Raw genomic sequence first — 17,942 nt, forward strand, 5'->3', positions numbered from 1 at the left:
AACTGCCGATTTCTACGGAAAAACTGTAGAAACAATCTAAATCTATGGTTTTGCTCATTGCATTTAACTAAAACTTAAAACTAATTGTGTAATGTATCAAATTTTGGAATTTCGTCTAAAAATTATCTTGATAATATCACCAGAAGGTTTATTTTATACAAGGTATGTTAGCTTTGTACGAACAGTTTCATAAACTTCAAGTTTTAGTAAAGCCGTGAGATTCAGCATGATACTCTTTCAAAACGAAAACTCTCAGAGAGAGAGAGAGAGAGAGAGAGAGAGAGAGAGAGAGAGAGAGAGAGAGAGAGAGAGAGAGAGAGAGAGAGAGAGAGAGAGAGAGAGAGAGAGAGAGAGAGAGAGAGAGAGAGAGAGAGAGAGAGAGAGAGAGAGAGAGAGAGAGAGAGAGAGAGAGAGAGAGAGAGAGAGAGAGAGAGAGAGAGAGAGAGAGAGAGAGAGAGAGAGAGAGAGAGAGAGAGAGAGAGAGAGAGAGAGAGAGAGAGAGAGAGAGAGAGAGAGAGAGAGAGAGAGAGAGAGAGAGAGAGAGAGAGAGAGAGAGAGAGAGAGAGAGAGAGAGAGAGAGAGAGAGAGAGAGAGAGAGAGAGAGAGTCCCATGTTATGTGTAGACCTTTAGTTTTATCAAGCATTTTTGTGTATCATAGTTAATTGTTAATTAAAAATATTTACAATACAGCAAGTTTCATTAATGTGTAAAATTCGATTAAAAGAGCACTATTTCCTATCAATTGTTTTCAGCTTGAAATTTTTACGGTATTTCACATTGAAATATGTTATTGAAGGAAAAACTACGTGAAATTGTTATGATTAACGTTATTCTTCCAGGATGATTGGTTCGATCTCATCGGTCGAGAATGTTTTTCTTACGTACAACATAAAAGAAATCAATAATGAACGATTGTCGAAGCAAATTCTTAGTTGATGAGTAATCGAAGAACTCTAAGCTGAGAAGCTGGCTTTGACTCAAGAAGAAAAAGAAAGCTCATGAAAAGAAACAATTATACGTTAGAATAAATCAAAATGCCGATCTCAGCTGTTCATCTCAATTAAAGGTAGTTTGCTGACATCTCAGTAAAAGTGACGTTTGATGTCAGCGGCACCTAAGGGTGCTGATTTAAATGAACTTGGTTTTTGCTCACATTTAAGTTAAAATTCATTTGCTGACTGCCTGGCTGTGCGGATCTCGGTAAAAGATTCTCGCCCTGAACGGTTTTCTGGTTACGCCACTGGCTGGTGCGATAAGTTTTTGTGATGTATTTTAGCATCATCTTGTATACGATATTTGTACAGGTGTTGGAAGTATCTTTCTATTTTTTCATGTACATTTTCATAAACCTTCAATGTCTTTGGACTTTTAAATCCTCACCAAAATTAATGAAAATTTGGTAGATCTCTGTTTTCATCTAAATACTTTCACACTTTTTTGGTCAACGCAACTCTTACTTACTCGCTATTTCTTATTTCGATATCGAGTTAGAGAACCGTAGAAAAAGTTGGTTTTCATGTCTACTTCGAAGGTTCCTTTGCACTGGTTTTGTGTTCTATAACTCGATACCTCCCTCCAATACTCCCTCTATTGTCCCTTCAATATCGAGTTATGGAAAATTAACTGTATTTGTACCATTACCCTGCACATACATGTCAATTTAATTTTATAGGATTTGTCCATTTGAAAATATGATATTGTTTCAAAGAATTCGTTTTCCCAGTTTCTTTTGTATGAGAAACATATTCAGTGAGTTGTTTCATGCCAATCAAAATGCATCTCATATACACGTTCAATGATCAGGCAATAGCTTATCAATTAGTCGATAACACACAACAGGTAGAAGCAAACATCGGATCACAAAAGGTGATTTTAATTATTGCAATCAACCAAACCAACCGTATCGTCAACCTTGAGCAATCATCATGCCAATCGTCAGCCGTCCGTCGCCATGAGAGCAACTAATTTAGGCCTACTGAGCCGAGTGAAAGGAGGAAATTGTTTGCCATGGAGCCGCATCGTTATCCATTCCATGGCAACCCGGAGAAAAGTAATCATTGCGGACAGAGACAGTTGCTCTCACACCGGACCATAAACACGCAATTTCCTAACAAAACATTTCTTAGCATGCACTAACCTTTGGCTATAAAGTTGGCTACTAGGCATCTATAGCAATAAAGCGGAAATCTTCCACCCCTGACTGCTCGATGAGATGCGTGCGAAAACAACCGTCACTGGGCCGCAGTTATCCGTTTCCTCTGGTCCTCCATTACCCATCCTTAGCGCGAAGCGACGGAAAGGTAAGGAAGATTCATTTCTGGTACAGTCATGTTCCGATTTTGCCCACACACGTTCATTATCATATCCGAAACATTTATTGTTTTAATGTATTTCAAGTTCATTCACATAGGACCATGCATAGGACTATAAGTAAATGAAAAACCGAATTTAGTACTGTACCATTTAATTCCACTAAAGTTATAACACAGAGATAATATGCCCTGGGAAGGCGAGAAAATCCCCTTTTCGAATAGATCCTACCTTAGCGGAAATCGAACCCACGACCCGCAGCATGATTTTGCTTGCTGGTTTATAGTTCACCGCTAATGTTTGTGAGCTCTTGCAATCAAATACATATTATAGTGCTATACGAAAAGGCCTGTGGCGATGATGAAAGATCTGAGATAGCAGTCATTTGTACGAAGCAGCTACTGCTATCTCTTTAGCAGTAATCCACAAAAACGGGAGACCACTTTAGTCTCCCTTTTAATAACGGGGAGGTGAGACAGCGAAAGAATTATGTCGGTCAGACGCCACGGCAGAAATAATAACACGAAATAGAAATAATAATAATGAAGATGTGCGAAGCCCATAATCGGCGAAGTAAAAGCAACAAACGGTCCTTCTCACACTCACCTAGGTGACGGTAATTAGAGCCTTCCTTCCCGAGGGGTGAAACTGATCCACACCGGACACCGACGACAACGGTCAACCACGGGAAACATAAAGCAACCACTGACTGAACAGACGAACGAAAACAGGAATTTTCCCATCTTTGCGGTAGTCAATTTGAGTTACTCATCGTGATTATTCACCAATTCAAGCTAAATCGTTCATTTGCTGGCCTCAGGTAATAATGAAAAATACTTCAGAGATATTGGAGGTTCTTCTTCTTCTTCTTCTTCTTTCTGGCATTACGTTCCCACTGGGACAGAGCCTGCTTCTCAGCTTAGTGTTCTTACGAGCACTTCCACAGTTATTAACTGAGAGCTTACTGTGCCAATGCCCATTATTGCATGCGTATATCGTGTGGCAAGTACGAAGATACTCTATGCCCTGGGAAGTCGAGAAAATTTCCAACCCGAAAAGATCCTCGACCGGTGGAATTCGAACCCACGACCCTCAGCTTGATCTTGCTGAATAGCTGCGCGTTTACCGCTACGGCTATCTGGAGGGTAAGTTGTACAATTTATGGGTTTGTCTTTCCTTTGTTCAAAAATAATGCCCGTCTTTTCATTAAGGTCAAAGAGATATTTATCTAAGTAGGCGGCAGGGAGCAGAAATCCACCGACTGCGGGCACATTAATTATAATAGCGACACAGCTGCATTGGTAGCTTTAAGTCTTATTAAATCTGGAGGAAAATTAATATCCGCTCGTTGCTTCTGAAGAACGTTACGGGAAACTTCGGGGGGCTCATGAAATCTTTCTTCCTGGACATCGAAAGAATCGGTCTTCTGAAGGCATCGAATATTCAAATCCATTACACTGTCCCATATCGGTTTTCGAACCAACACCGTTTTTACCGCAACATTCGCATATAAACATTAACACACTTTATTTGAATATAGTAGTTGGCACAGTCCCATATTGAAAAAAATAAAAGGTACAACAGTCTCTATATGAACTTTCAACCCAAATAGCAACTGCAATACATGAAATTTGAATTGAAACTTTTTTTGTTGATCAACAGAAGCTGTGCGACATCCAAAGATGTATTAGAAAATTATGAACATTTATATGAGAAGACAAATTTCAAACTTTAAACGCTATTTTCTCAATGCCTACTTTTTCCGTATAGTGCACTTATTCTTTTATAAGCAGTGTGTGCAATGAAAAAAATTAGGATGCGATTTATTTTTTAAATTTCTCAATACCTTACATTAGTATGATGGTGCGAGCGGCTCAAAGATAGTATCTTATAAAATATGGCCTTTAATGAAGTCTGCAAAACTCTCGAAGGGACCATCGAGATGGGGAGATATCGAGACATAAAACAAAATTTTAATGAATACTAGATTGAAAATCACTCCGTTACCATTGAAACTTAAAAACAAACAGACGTCATTTCTGGAATATCTGAAAACTGTGGGGAAAACTTCTTCTAGAGGAAATTATAAAAAAACACAACTTTCAAGTTTGCTATCCAGAACACGAATGAGCCCTGCTCTTCGAGCTGGTCTGTATTTTTATCTTTCCAGCACACATACAAAACTCGCGCTACATTCATAGCACATCTAATGACATCAGTTACACTCTGAATCGAATTCAGTACAAAATCATATTTATATAATTCAGAACGTGTCCCACTAAGACACTACAATTTCGTCTTCGCAAATTGTTTTGAATCCCTAAAATCTAATCTAGTTACCATTGATAATGGGCATATCGACATACGGGGAGAAAGTCGGGAATGAATATCACATCGAGATAGGGAGATATCGAAATAAGGAGGATATCGAGATATGGAGATTGAAAATGTGTGCAGAATGAAGGGACTGAAAGAATCATCGACATATGGAACATCGACTGTGACGATGTGGAGAGTGGACTGTAATTTTCAATTCTATTGCAACATTATCTTCAAAATTAAATTTCTAAACAGTTTGCAGAACACCATGTTTGTAATACCAAGATAAGTGTGAGTAAACAGTAACAGGTTTTGAAAATAATTCTTGAATTCCTGGGAAAAAACTCAGTATCTCTAAATCAATCCACAGAATAATTCCGGGAATAATCCAGTAAATTCTAGAACTAACTAAACTTATCCAGTTGATTTCCGTTGATGTATAGATTCCTCCCAAACTTTGAGAATTCTATATATTTTATCAATGATCAAAGGATACGAACTCTAGTGGATTTAAATGGTACAGTACTAAATTCGGTTTTCAATTACTTACACACTTAGATCAAATTACTGGGTTTTGGAACTACCGAAAAAGTCAGTAAAATTAAATCTGTCGCCACGCGTAATTGAAAAGCAAATTTCACCATATTTTATTTTTTATCGATGTATGATATGAAAAGGAATCTCTCTGCAAAATTTCAGTAAAAAATCTCTGTTTTTCGATTTCTGACATTTTTTTTAGTTTACTGACTCTTTCGGTAGTTCCAAAACCCAGTTATTTTTACCGAACAGATTGAGTGTGTATAGATAGATTTTATACTGTTCTTTTTTCCTCAAGTATTTGTTCTGGGATGAGTTATTGTAGAATTTGTTCTTAATTAATTTCGAATCACCATCAAAGCCTTCGAAGAAAAAAATCGCATTTGTATCGGTTCATGATCGGCAATGATTTGGAAGTTGCAGCTTACATTTTTTTGTCTCATGTACCAAAACACCGCTATTTACTCAATTCGGGGCAACTGAATCTTTTGCCGTTTTCAAAGATATTATAGCACGTCTAGTTTTTGAGAAATTGCCTATTGGGAATGCTGAATTTGTAGAGTTGAGCCAACTTGTATGCAAGCTTTATTTGCCTCAGGCTTCAAATTGTCGCTGAAAAAAATCGCTTTGATTTGGGGGAGCCTTTAATCGACTTTTTGAACATGCTTGTAATATCCATGCAAAATTCGTCGTTTAACTTTCGGATAACTTTCAAAGGGATTTTAAGGATAAAAATCATGTTAAAATCTCTAGTTAAATCTGAAGATTCCTGCGACAATCATTGAAAATTGAGGAAAATATCTTAAAACCCCTTGCAACTACTTCGAGAAATCCCATAAAGGATCTTAGAAAAAATGTAAATTACTGGAAGAACCCCGGAGTAATTTCTAAAAAAATGTTTAACAAATTTTTGCAATACTGTCTGATATTATTCAGTAGAATCCTTAAAGTTTCTAGAATAATGCGTATAATATTTGAGGAATTTTGAAATGAATCTCAGTCGCGACTCGTCTCTCTAAGCTCAATTCGTAGTATATTTTGGAACAATCTTTGCAAAAAAAAATCCTGTTAAAATACATGAAGTGTTCTTTTGTGTTTTTGTAGGAATTTCTTTATAAATTGCTGAATGATTTTTTGAAGGAATTTTCAAAGAAGAATTCTGTAACACTTTCGGGAAGAGTACGGAACAAAGGAATAAATAACTATACACTTATTTTCCAATCGATACGATTTTACGCGATCATGTAACATTCATGCCCCTTTACTTGGAAATTAAACGTGATGCCGTAACAATAGATTTACTTGATTTTTTTTTACTATATGCTGCAGTTTACACCTGTAAACGGGATATCAACAAGCAGCCAGGTTGCTGTCGAGCCCAAATTTTCATCAAAATGATCCGAGTGTGCCTAGGAGTGTTCAGTCATTATACACTTAAATCAGAATGCCGAAATCAGCTGTGCGAATCTCGGTTAAAGTTCGTTTACTGACATCTCAGCAAAACTGACGTTTGATGTCAGCGGCACCCGAAGGTGTTGCTATAAACAAACTTGAGTTTTTGCTAAAATATCAGTTTAAATTCAGTTGCTGATCGCTCGGCTGTGCGGACCTCGGTAAAAGAATGAAAAATAGCCGAGCTCAACTGAGTGTGTACTTCATCACGCTAAAATATGTTACACATTTTATGTGATACAAAAACTATCAACTGTTCAAGAAACGTTTTACTTAATCTTATTGATGCGTATATTTTTCAGAACTTTTGTGAAATAAAGGGTAGGTGTACCAGTTATGGACATAATGGTTCCCTACTTCGCCATACGTGATTACTTGACTATCTTCACGTGTTGGAAGGTTTTATGTGTTGTAATAGTAAGAATGTAGATTAATCTCGAGGTTAAAACATTCAAATAGATTTAAAATGTGAAATTTATTGAAATATCACATAAGGACCTGGTGTAGTGGTTAGAACACACGCCGAGGACCTGGGATTGAATCCCATCCCCGAGATAGTCACTAAAAATTTCAGTGACGACTTCCTTCGGAAGGGAAGTAAAGCCGTTGGTCCCGAGATGAACTAGCCCAGGGCTAAAAATCTAGGTAATAAAGATAGAAAAAAATAAAGCCAAATAGGGAACCACTATGGCCATAACTGGTACACATTGCTCATGTTTAATTAAAATACGGTCAGAAACTATTTGATTCAGTTGGTTTATTGGACTTATTGCCTGCAGAAATTTTGTGTGAAGCATTTTAAGTGTGCACATTGAAAATGGTTTCCTGTGAGACAAGCAAATAAACAACGGTTAGCACTGGAAAAAAATATGTGGCCATGTTGAACTTTCTTGGAGGTACGACTGTTATGTTGATGTTTGAGGTTATATAACTCGACATTGAAGGGACCATCGAGGGGAATTGTAAGTATCCGAACGATAAGGAAGTCCGCCTGCAAATTTTGATCACCTGGAAACTGATACTCTTGTTGTAGCGTTTTATGCTGTTAGACAAATGTTACCTATGCTGTGGGCAAACGGCATAACACAGATCCTTGAAAAAGGCACAATATATGTGTTCGAAACGTCGGATGTAAGCAAAAATCCGTTTTTGAGTTTTATTTAAGACTGAAAGCCATAACCTCAAACGAAAAAAATTTGTTCATATTGAATGACCAAGCTGTTCGAGCCCGCACCCCTTAGTTTTACACCTGGGAGGGAGAAACCGATACAAAATTTCTGTACGTCATAGTGAGCCGGGATTTCGCTGTCACGAACTGTCACTGTGAGCCCAGATCTCAAGCATTGGACTAACATGGAAAAAGCGCGTAACTGAATAAAACACATTTTCGCATTTCATCAAAAGTGACAAAAATCGAATGAAAATCAATTCATGCACACAAAGCAAGTAATGTCACGTGAGCACCTTTCAATCGGATTGAATATAAAGCATTGAAAACCGCATCGTTTTACTTTTTCCAATAAAAATGAATATTTAGTGCATAGAAAACTGTGGCCCTTTTTCCATGTTTGTCAGGAAAAATCGAAAGTACACAACAAAAGAAAACTAGCGATTTTTCCCAAGCCTGCCTTGATTGTTGTTGGCAAGCTGGAGTTATCTTGCAGTTCAAACAAACATTGTTCTATATTTCGTGTGTAGTATCGGTGCCTCCCTCCCAGGTTTGCACTATATGAAATTTATATACATCGAAACCTGGTTACTATGATGGTCCCCTCAAACCGCTTTCCAAGGTATCTCTATTTCATTCCTCGATATTTCCATGAGTCGATGGTTCCTTCAGATATCGACTCTTGCAGATTTGTCTGTATTATAATTTGTGATATTTTGTAAACTTCCTAGTTGTTTTGCTTGCTTGGCAGAAACTTTATGAATTAGATGCTTCGTAGAGACGCAAGTTTCGTTTTTTCGCGTCGTTGCCGGAATGTATTTTCGTTTCAGTTTGTGTGCTTTATGCAGGGCAGCAATGACCCAAGCAATCGGGTTTGGTCGTGATGGATCAAGCCAGTGCTGGGAATGGTAATACTTGAGGGGTGCGGGCTCGAACAGTTTGGTCATTCAATATGAACACATTTTTTCCACTAGTGCTAACCTTTGGTTTTTTGCTTGTCTCACGGGAAACCATTTTCAAGGTGCACACTTAAAATACTTCACACAAAGCAGTTTGATGCAGGCAAAAAGTCCAATTAACCAGCGGAATCAAAAAGTTTCTGACCGTATTTTAATTAAACATATATTTCTCAAAAATTCTGAAAAATATACGCATCAATAAGATTAAGTAAAACGTTTCCTCAACAGCTGATAGTTTTTGTGTCACATAAAATGTGTAACATTGTTTAGCGTGACGAAGTAATGACTGCACACTCCTAGGCATACTCGCATCATTTTGATGAAAATTTGGTCAACTAGGGTTGTCATGTCTATTACGGCTTAACCAGCCGACGTTGTTTTTTTTTTTTTGAAAATACCTGAAGGTCGTAGACACAAAAGTCAATTTGGACAAATTGAGTTGTAAGATTGTGAAAAATATTTGGGCTCGACAGCAGCCTGGCTGCTTGTTGATATCCAGTTCGCACCCCCACGGTAATACTAGTAGGCTTGAATATAGAGAAACTCACGTGGCTCTTCCCAGTACGGTAGTTCAAAAAAGTGAATCTCACCAGCCTATATTGGCTGCATGAATCCTCTAAATCATTAATGTCATTGAAGGCTCTAAATCCGGGAAATAGAACACTTTTCTACAGTAATTTTGGGTTGTCCTTAACAACGAGTGTTTTGCTATTTTCAAGGCTTTTTGCCTACAGCAACGATGGGCGTGAGTTTCAATGGCTTCGCTGACTTGATTTGCTTTGCTTGGCTTCTATACAGTAAATTCCAAGATTTTTCCCAACCCTGGATCAAGCAGATCAGCGTATTGGTGACAAATTTAGAAAAGTTACTATTTGCTGCTAAAACGATGATGAATTGGTGAGCTCGTTTCATGCTTCTGTTTCGAAGCAAGTGTATTTCTCATTTTATTTTGACAGCTTACACATTTGCGTATATTAAATAAAATGCAACACGTTTTCTCTTTTTTATTTAATAATAATTATACAAAATCTTTGAACAGTTGGAAAAAAAATTTCTTTGAAGGCATAGATCACTTTTAAATGGATGATGCATGAATCGCATTGATCGCTCTTACTGAGTTGAACACATCCCTCAACATACCTTCCGTTTCAAATCGACCGTTACACACGCGCTTGTTTGTATTTTGTATTAAGTTCTTTGAATGGTTCTTCATCAGAAGTGTTGACATAATGTTCAGATAAAAAGACTACTTTAAATTGATGTTACATGAATCGCTTCTCTTACCAAGATGACTCCAGATGATGTAACTTTAAAAACCTCCCCACTAACAAAAACTCTTTCCCGGGATAACCATGGAGATGCAGAAGATTTTTCGGTCTCTAGTAATGGTTGTCACTTTACCATTCCTTTCCTTCCTCGATGACCGTAAGGATATGGAGGCAGTGCCGTAGCGTGCGGTTGGCCAGGTTGGCACCCGCCAAGGGCGCCAGCCATTGGGGGGCGCCAAAATGTGTTAAGTATTTTGTTAATTTTGAAAGGCATTTATTAAATAAGGGCGCCTCCTAAAACAAATTTCCAACAGAATTTTTTCAACATAATAATGGAAAATTTGAACAATTCCTGAATCGCTTTCAAATACTTTTCAGTATTTTGGATGATTCCCATACATTTATTTCAAATTCTAACATCATGGATACTTGCTTAATATCTAATGGTTTTTAATAGCCATTAAAACTGGTTTGAGCAAAAATCAAGTTTGTGGTATTTATTTGGAGGTTCTCTTGGAAAAAAAAATTATTCAAATAAACTTGATAAGAATTAAACAGTCTTTTTGAAAGCCTAAGAGCATCTTGAACAGGGTTCACAGAGTACGGTAGATCATTATGACAGATAATCTTGAACAGGCCTTTCATTACAGCTCACAGTGATTTATCTCCATACAAATGGTATAGAAAGTCTTGAAATGGATTGTTCATGCCCAAATGAAGATCCCTTACTATGAATGACCAGATAATTGCCGTCTGAAACTATTTATTTTCATCGCATGATAGACTCTTCTTTGGTCATGATAACCTCATCATTATCATGATCATCATATCTGTCAAGTTTTATGACGCATCAGCCAAGCAACAACAAAACATGATACAAAGACCTTCAACTTATTTGCATTAGAATTTTTCAAATGATTTGTAAATGTTGTTTCAACATTTAAACAAGAATGTTCATTGGATCTATTTAAACATTTTGGCCATACAGATTTTTAGCACCTAAATTCTTCAACCAACCGAAAATTATGGTGTGCAAGTTTGCTCAAGATGAACCTTTGATTTTCTGAAGGTTGGTATAAAAATGTATAGTTTAAGCGGAGCATGTATTCGAGTGTGTGCTCACATTTGAAAATTTAGTCGAAGTTGATTATAATTCCCCATACATTTTACTAGGGAGCACAAACACAAGAATTTTGATAACGTTCTTTGAGGAAATGTAATAAAATCAGTTTTTATTTAAACTTCAAAAAATTCTGGGTTTGAATTTAGAAGAGAAATACAAAAATACTTTCAGAATTGTTAGTGAAAGTTATTTTTAACTTTTCTCCGCCGTGACATCACTGTGCAGCTGGGCAGAATATTCAAAAATTTCTACACGTGGGAGGAACTCTTACAGAATCCTGAACAACATTTTCAGAGAATTTCGTGTCAGTGATAAGCAAACATGAGTTAAAAAGATTGAATTTATTTTTTTCCTAGTATGAACATATTCCACGCTGACTGACTAAAGTTTTTTTTTTGATTCGCTGGAGATGATTTAGCATTAATAAATTTTAGATCACATTTAATGCCACACAATATACGCATGCAAAAATGGTCATTGGCAAAGTAAGCTCTCAGTTAACAACTGTGGAAGTGCTCATAAGAACACTAAGCTGAGAAGCAGGCTCTGTCCCAGTGGGGACGTAACGCCAGAAAGAAGAAGATCACATTTAATACCATTTCTGAAATTCAACCAAGAAGCGGAAGTGTTGGAAATTCTAGAACAGTTGTAATTTTCTTTAAGTAAATTACTAACACGAGTATCACAGAAACAAGGCTATTGAGTAAGGGATGCTTATAAATTCGTTGCAAATTCCATGAACTTTTAATTAACTAATAAAACAAATTCATATTTTTCCATGTTACTATTTAGGAATTAAATTTCAAAATGGTATAACAAAACACATATTATCTTATTATTTCCTCTGATTCCACTAAAAAATTGATAAAAACTTTTTATTGCATTTTATTCTAAGAATTTGACGAATTTGCTTCCACTTATTGGAAGACTCTTGCGAAAACAACTAAAAAATGTTTTCTTAAGGAGTTGTTAGGCAAAATCATTACAAAATATTTAGAAGCCTTTGCATTTTTTAACAAATGATAATATAATTAACAATGTCAAGAAATAAAAAAAAATGTATTTAAGAAATTTAATATAAAAACTATTGATTTTAAAAAGAGTTTCTTCAATGCTATGCTCAATTGTTTCCGCAGAAGTGCCTCATGAACAGTAGATTTCTTACAAATTTCTTCAAAACATATTTTATAAAATCTTACACAGTTTTCAAGAAGAACTGTGTTGTACACGTTTCATTGATATTTACTAATTATATTAATGAACTCTAAATTAGTGAATGCTTGAGTCGCAATTTAATATATGCATTCATTTAAGAGTTATCCTAGTATTTCAAAAAGGGTCTTTATGGAAATTGTCTAGTATCCCAAGCAAAAACTGCAATATATGCATATAAACGGTATACGTTAAGCTAGCAATACTGTATAACTACAATTAAAGTTTATTTAAAGTGGAAAAGGGCCCCTCTACAGGCATTTTTGTGTTATATTTTATAAAATTTACTCGACCTTTGTGAAGCCTTTTGACACCTTAAAGTAGCTATACAGTAGATGCTGGCTTTATGTACACCATATATATGCATGAATAATAGCTTGGGCCGTATGGTTACTTGGGATGTTCAACGAAAACTTCAATGTGCTTCAATCACATACAAAATTGCATCATAGGGGCGCCCAACGGGAGGTTTGCCAAGGGCGCCGTGAGGCCACGCTACGGCTCTGTATGGAGGGCGCCTTTATTGACTTTAATAGGTTTGGAATTCTATTAAGCGTACATTGAAGACGGCAAGCTACTCCCAAGTTCCATCTGTTGATTCCTTGTGCAAATTTGATTGTTCTGGTCAATAACTAAGTAGCAGCTACGAATTGTATGGTCATCAATGCTCATGCTCATGCTTGGCAGGAACTTGATGAGTTTTATTACGAGTTTTTGGCAGATCTTGCTTTTATAACCTGCAAATAAAGGATAAAACAATACATATGTTAATCTGTTCACAGTCCAGGAAGTCCGATTATGCAGAAGGACGAATATGAGCTGTAACCCGTTTTAGTTACTGTCAAAAGCTGAGATATTCACCCTCATTCTTGTTTACGGCGGATCCAACTTTCGATCGAAATCTATTCGTTCGAATAGACCATTTCCGTGAAAAATTTTTATTGCCTTATATGCTTTCTTACAATTTACTGAACAAACTTTCCTAAGGAACCGATATGGTTTGGAGCCTTTAACTATTAAAAAACGATGAAAAACTTGTGGCACGTAAGTTCACCCCTCGGTCCCCTGCAATTTGTTTCACCTCGAAAAAATGCAGACCCCTTTTTCCCCTATGGTATTGCCACCACGTTGTGGTGAATTAAAGATCAGCTGGCATGACCAGATGATTTTTGTTTATGTTTTCATTCATCATAATAGGCCAGGGGAAGTGGTTCACCTAGAGTGAATTTATGTCAAAGAAAAAGTAGATTTTGTATAAGTATTGACAAAAAATGAATGACAAGTTCATCCATTTCTCCTGGCCTATGGGCTCCGCTGGTTTCGCTCCCCCTTCCTTCACGGTTCCTGAATCACCGCGGAAACCACCTTCAGCCGATTAAGACTGCACCCGGCGAACACTACACGGTTCTGTAACGAGAGGATTGTAGTTGACAGATGCATGATCTCTCTGTTTTCTGCCGACGAGGATTGAATAAGCCGGAAGATTCCCGCCAAGAGGCAGCAACAGCCTCCCAAGGAAATTTTGAGCGGCTATTGCTGCCTCTAGGCGGGAATCTTCCGGCTTATTCAATCCTCGTCGGCAGAAAACAGATAGATCAGGCATCTCAAAATTTCCTTGCGCGGATGTTGCTGCCTCAAGGCGGAAATCTTACGGATCAACATCCAACAGATAGATTTAGGCATTTGCCAGCATGAATAGTAAAAATAGCCTTCTACAGAACCAGCGGTACCGTAACTGTTGGGTGGATGAGAGATTGATTGTTAGGGGGTGGTTTTGAATTTTGAATATGTGGAGGAAAACATATTTTCCTAAACCTGAATCGGGTTGGAGTTGAAACTGTGATTCAGAACGGGTTGCGCCAGATCCAACCTGATTTAAAAACGTTTGTTTGATTACCTTCAAGTTAGTTTCGTTGGCGCTCCTGTTCGGGGCGCCCTGACCGGGATCACGGTCAGTTTGAGCGCGCACCTGATTTGACGTTTCCAAATGTAAACAAGCATCCCAATGCAGGGGTGGAATCGAAAAACTGTTGCAAAATCACCACGCTGATTCCCATAGGGTTGAACAAACTGTGCCGCTTCTCGAATTATTTTTCAAAATGTGGTGAGTATCTATGTTTTCAAAAATTTGTAAGAAAATTAGGAGTGCATATAAACAAAATCTGAAAGCGTTAACATTCATTAAAAATGATTGCCTTTCGAAGAAAAATACAAAAACTGGGGGTTAGATCTGACGGAAATGGTCTATTCACGACCCACTTGATTTTGCGGGCGTAAACGGGAATGCAAAACGGTTTTTGATCGAAAAAGCATTCGAACGTAAACAATAATTGGGGTAATTAGGCGTTCGGCCAAACGGCATGCCCTTCAAATGGCCGGACACCAGACTACGCAAGTTCCATAAACTTTTCTTCATAACGCAACTCTGCGTATATAAATAGTAGAATTAGATTTTCCCCTTTTGACTGCTATATTAAACTGTTGAATGAAATTAAATAAAATGTTCAACTGTTGAATGGTAAAATTGGGGTCTTGTTGTTTCCATCGTCCACTAAACTGACGTACAAATTTCATTTGTTGCACAATGGTCGGTAAAAAATGAAGTTCGGTCAAAACTAGTTTTATCACCTTAATCGATGAAATATGTAATCTGAATATGTTATTTTGTTTGCATTTGACCGATTTTGAACAAAATGTGCATGAAGAGTGGTTAAATATTATTTAAATGAACTTTGTATGAAAATATCGTTAAAATATATGTAAAATATTGAATTATTAAAACAGCTCTCACATGAAAATCAGCAAATTTCTACAAAAAAATTAGACGTTTTTTGTAAGATCTAAGGATGTTTTTTGATGTGAAATTTTCGAAATGGCGGAGACATGACGCGACAAGAGTTGTTTTTCATGTTCAAAATCATCAAAAATACTAAAGTGTATATATTATATTGTTTTCCCTCTTCATGCTCGATAAAAGTATTGAACCATAAGATGTTCTATCTGACATAATTTTAGGGGATTATTGCATTCCTAAAATATGAAATTTGTACTTCATTTTATTGTTATATTTTTCAATTGTTTGACTTCAGCCAATTTGACGTCATAAAAGTCAAAGAAACTAAAATTTTTGCTCAATTTCAATTAAGGATCATAATAATGTATAATATATAATATATAATACTTAGAAATCTCAAAAAAAATTGGTAGTTTTGGCCGCTCTTTTATATGGAGCCCGACCATTGTGCATTCACGGAGCCACAAATCAACCCAACTTTGACTTCTTTTGACGCAATTCGGCTCTTCCGTGGGATAACCCAAATTTGAGTAAACTGACATATAGCTATCGTTAGGTACCCGAGGAGGAAAGAATAACTCGTCAATAACTTATGCATACCATATTTTGGTATCATACCACAATTAGGTATTGTTCAGTTATCAATACCTCATTTTGGTATTATAATGGTATTTGAAAAAAAAATGTTTAAAACAATTCAAAATACTTCATTTTGGTATTCGACAGCTATTGAGGACTGCTGGAGGTATTGAACTAGTATTGAAAAATTTCACTTTTATATGAAAATCCATCAAGTATTATTTAGGTATTACAATACCTGATCTAGTTATTAGCTTGGTATTTGTAGAATATGCAGAAGGTATTATTTGAGGTATTTTACCTCTTATGCATGGCTCATTCATACCTCATTCAGGTTGTAAGTATTGGAAATTATCTGGTATGGAATACCTCAATTTGGTATTCAGTAGTTATTTTCTTCTGCTCGGGTAGTTCTCCTTTGACAACAGCGAAAAAACCAACTCAGTGAAAAAAAAATACCCAGCGTTAGCTTTCGAAGTCTCCATAGTGGGTCAAAACAACTTATTCCATTGAACTTCAACGATGGGCCGGTGCGTCTCTCTCTGTTTTTGACAACATTGCTGTTGCGAGAGACGTAAAACAACACAACCGTGGGTAAAAACTAAATGCATTTTACCCAAATTTGAGTAAAAAGAATTTATGTTTTGGGTAGTCTGATTTCTCCGTGTTGTCTACGCTCTCAGCACCATTCAGGTGTTAATCGACGTGCTGCTTCCACACACAACTAAAAAAAACTAATATTACACATGGCGTAAATATCATGTTAAGCAAAATAATCGATGTAAAAAATTGAATAACCTAAATGTTATAGTATTTGCATATATAAATGCGTCATTATTGTAAAATAACGTCCACTGTGACTGAAAATTAGTGTGGTCAAAACAATAAGAAGTTCAATATGATGGAAATAACGTCATATGGAATTCAAAATTACGTTATTTCACTTGTTTCAATATATGGAGCATATATGACGCCGACGGTTCGATTTTCTGTTCATTCATACCATACACGCTGAAACACAAGGCTGTTACCTTTATTATGAATGCCATTTTTCTTCACAACGAGGCACCGAAGACCAGTAAAGGAAATATGAAAGGGACATTTTCTTAAGAATTTCCCCAGCGGTATTTCACCAATGTATATTCCCAAATCTGTCATCGAATCCTACCAATGAAAAATCACCCACATTAACATATAGTAACGATTTTATCCGTCTTCTTCTTGTCCCTTTGCAGAGAATAGAGGAACCCTTTCTGTCGGCGGTATCGAACACGCTCGGAGATCGATATACGCAAAACGTCGAAGGAATTTACAAGCTGACTATCAAATTCATAATCGAAACGCTGGTTGCAGGCTATGAATCAAGTGCCAACAATAACGAGGACGTCAACAATGCGAATTTGTCGACGACAGGGTCGGCGGCAGGACCGACGACTAGCGGGGACAAGAAAACTTCTTGAACGTCATCATAGCAAGAAGGTACCGGAGGCAGCGGAAGCGGAAGTGAAACAAGCAGCAAGTGCTCGTAATAGACTGTAGAGTAGTGACCCGTAAATTGAAATAATCCGACTGTTGATGAGAGTGAGTTTGAACCGTTTGAGCCGAAACGACGTGTCACCGTTTTATGATTATTATTATTACTATTATCGAGAGAACTGGAGCGAAACATGAATCGTGAGACAATGTCCAATACCAAATGAGATAACCGACAATGAGAAAAACACAGCCCACGGAGAAGAGGCAGCTCTTTTCCACTGGAAAATCCACCACCCCCTACCCCCTTACTCTGTAAACATTTGCTACAACTTACTAACACACACACACTAAACACTTTTTGTATACTACTCTCAAAATAAGCAGAAATGTGCAGGACACTCGAAACTTTTTGTATGCATTTAAACATTTATACAGCAGAAACAAAATAACAGTGCAGCAGGAAAGACCGAGCGAAAAAAAAACAGAAGTGAAATGAGGGAAACCCATAATAGCAGCAGCAGAAGCGGCTCAAAACTTTTTATTTTCTATCTCCTAAACGAACCGTGCTATCGGTCGAACATGTGCACACCGTGCCTCGAGGAAACAGAAAATCGGACGAGCACCATGTCATACATCTTCATATCTTCCGAACGGTCACTGGATAGTTTTCCGCCATTACCACTCGCGATGACCCGACTGACTCCCTGTCCCGGCGATGGCCAACGATGAAGTGGAGCGCGCGGA

At 37.1% G+C, this 17,942-nt stretch overlaps 1 protein-coding gene across 3 annotated transcripts in view; it reads left to right on the forward strand.

The window, feature by feature from the left end:
• The window catches only part of LOC5564127 (neuroglobin), a 123,183-nt gene extending 105,497 nt beyond the window's left edge, over positions 1-17,686 (forward strand). For all 3 annotated transcript variants that reach the window (XM_021855621.1, XM_021855622.1, XM_021855620.1), the window contains one exon: positions 16,958-17,686. In XM_021855621.1, the coding sequence (XP_021711313.1) occupies positions 16,958-17,182 (225 nt within the window). In that variant the 3' untranslated portion in view covers positions 17,183-17,686. The remainder of the gene's footprint in view (positions 1-16,957) is intronic.
• Positions 17,687-17,942: the final 256 nt, after the last annotated feature.

The sequence above is a fragment of the Aedes aegypti genome, chromosome 3 (assembly GCF_002204515.2).
Source record: "Aedes aegypti strain LVP_AGWG chromosome 3, AaegL5.0 Primary Assembly, whole genome shotgun sequence".
Lineage (NCBI taxonomy): Eukaryota > Metazoa > Arthropoda > Insecta > Diptera > Culicidae > Aedes > Aedes aegypti.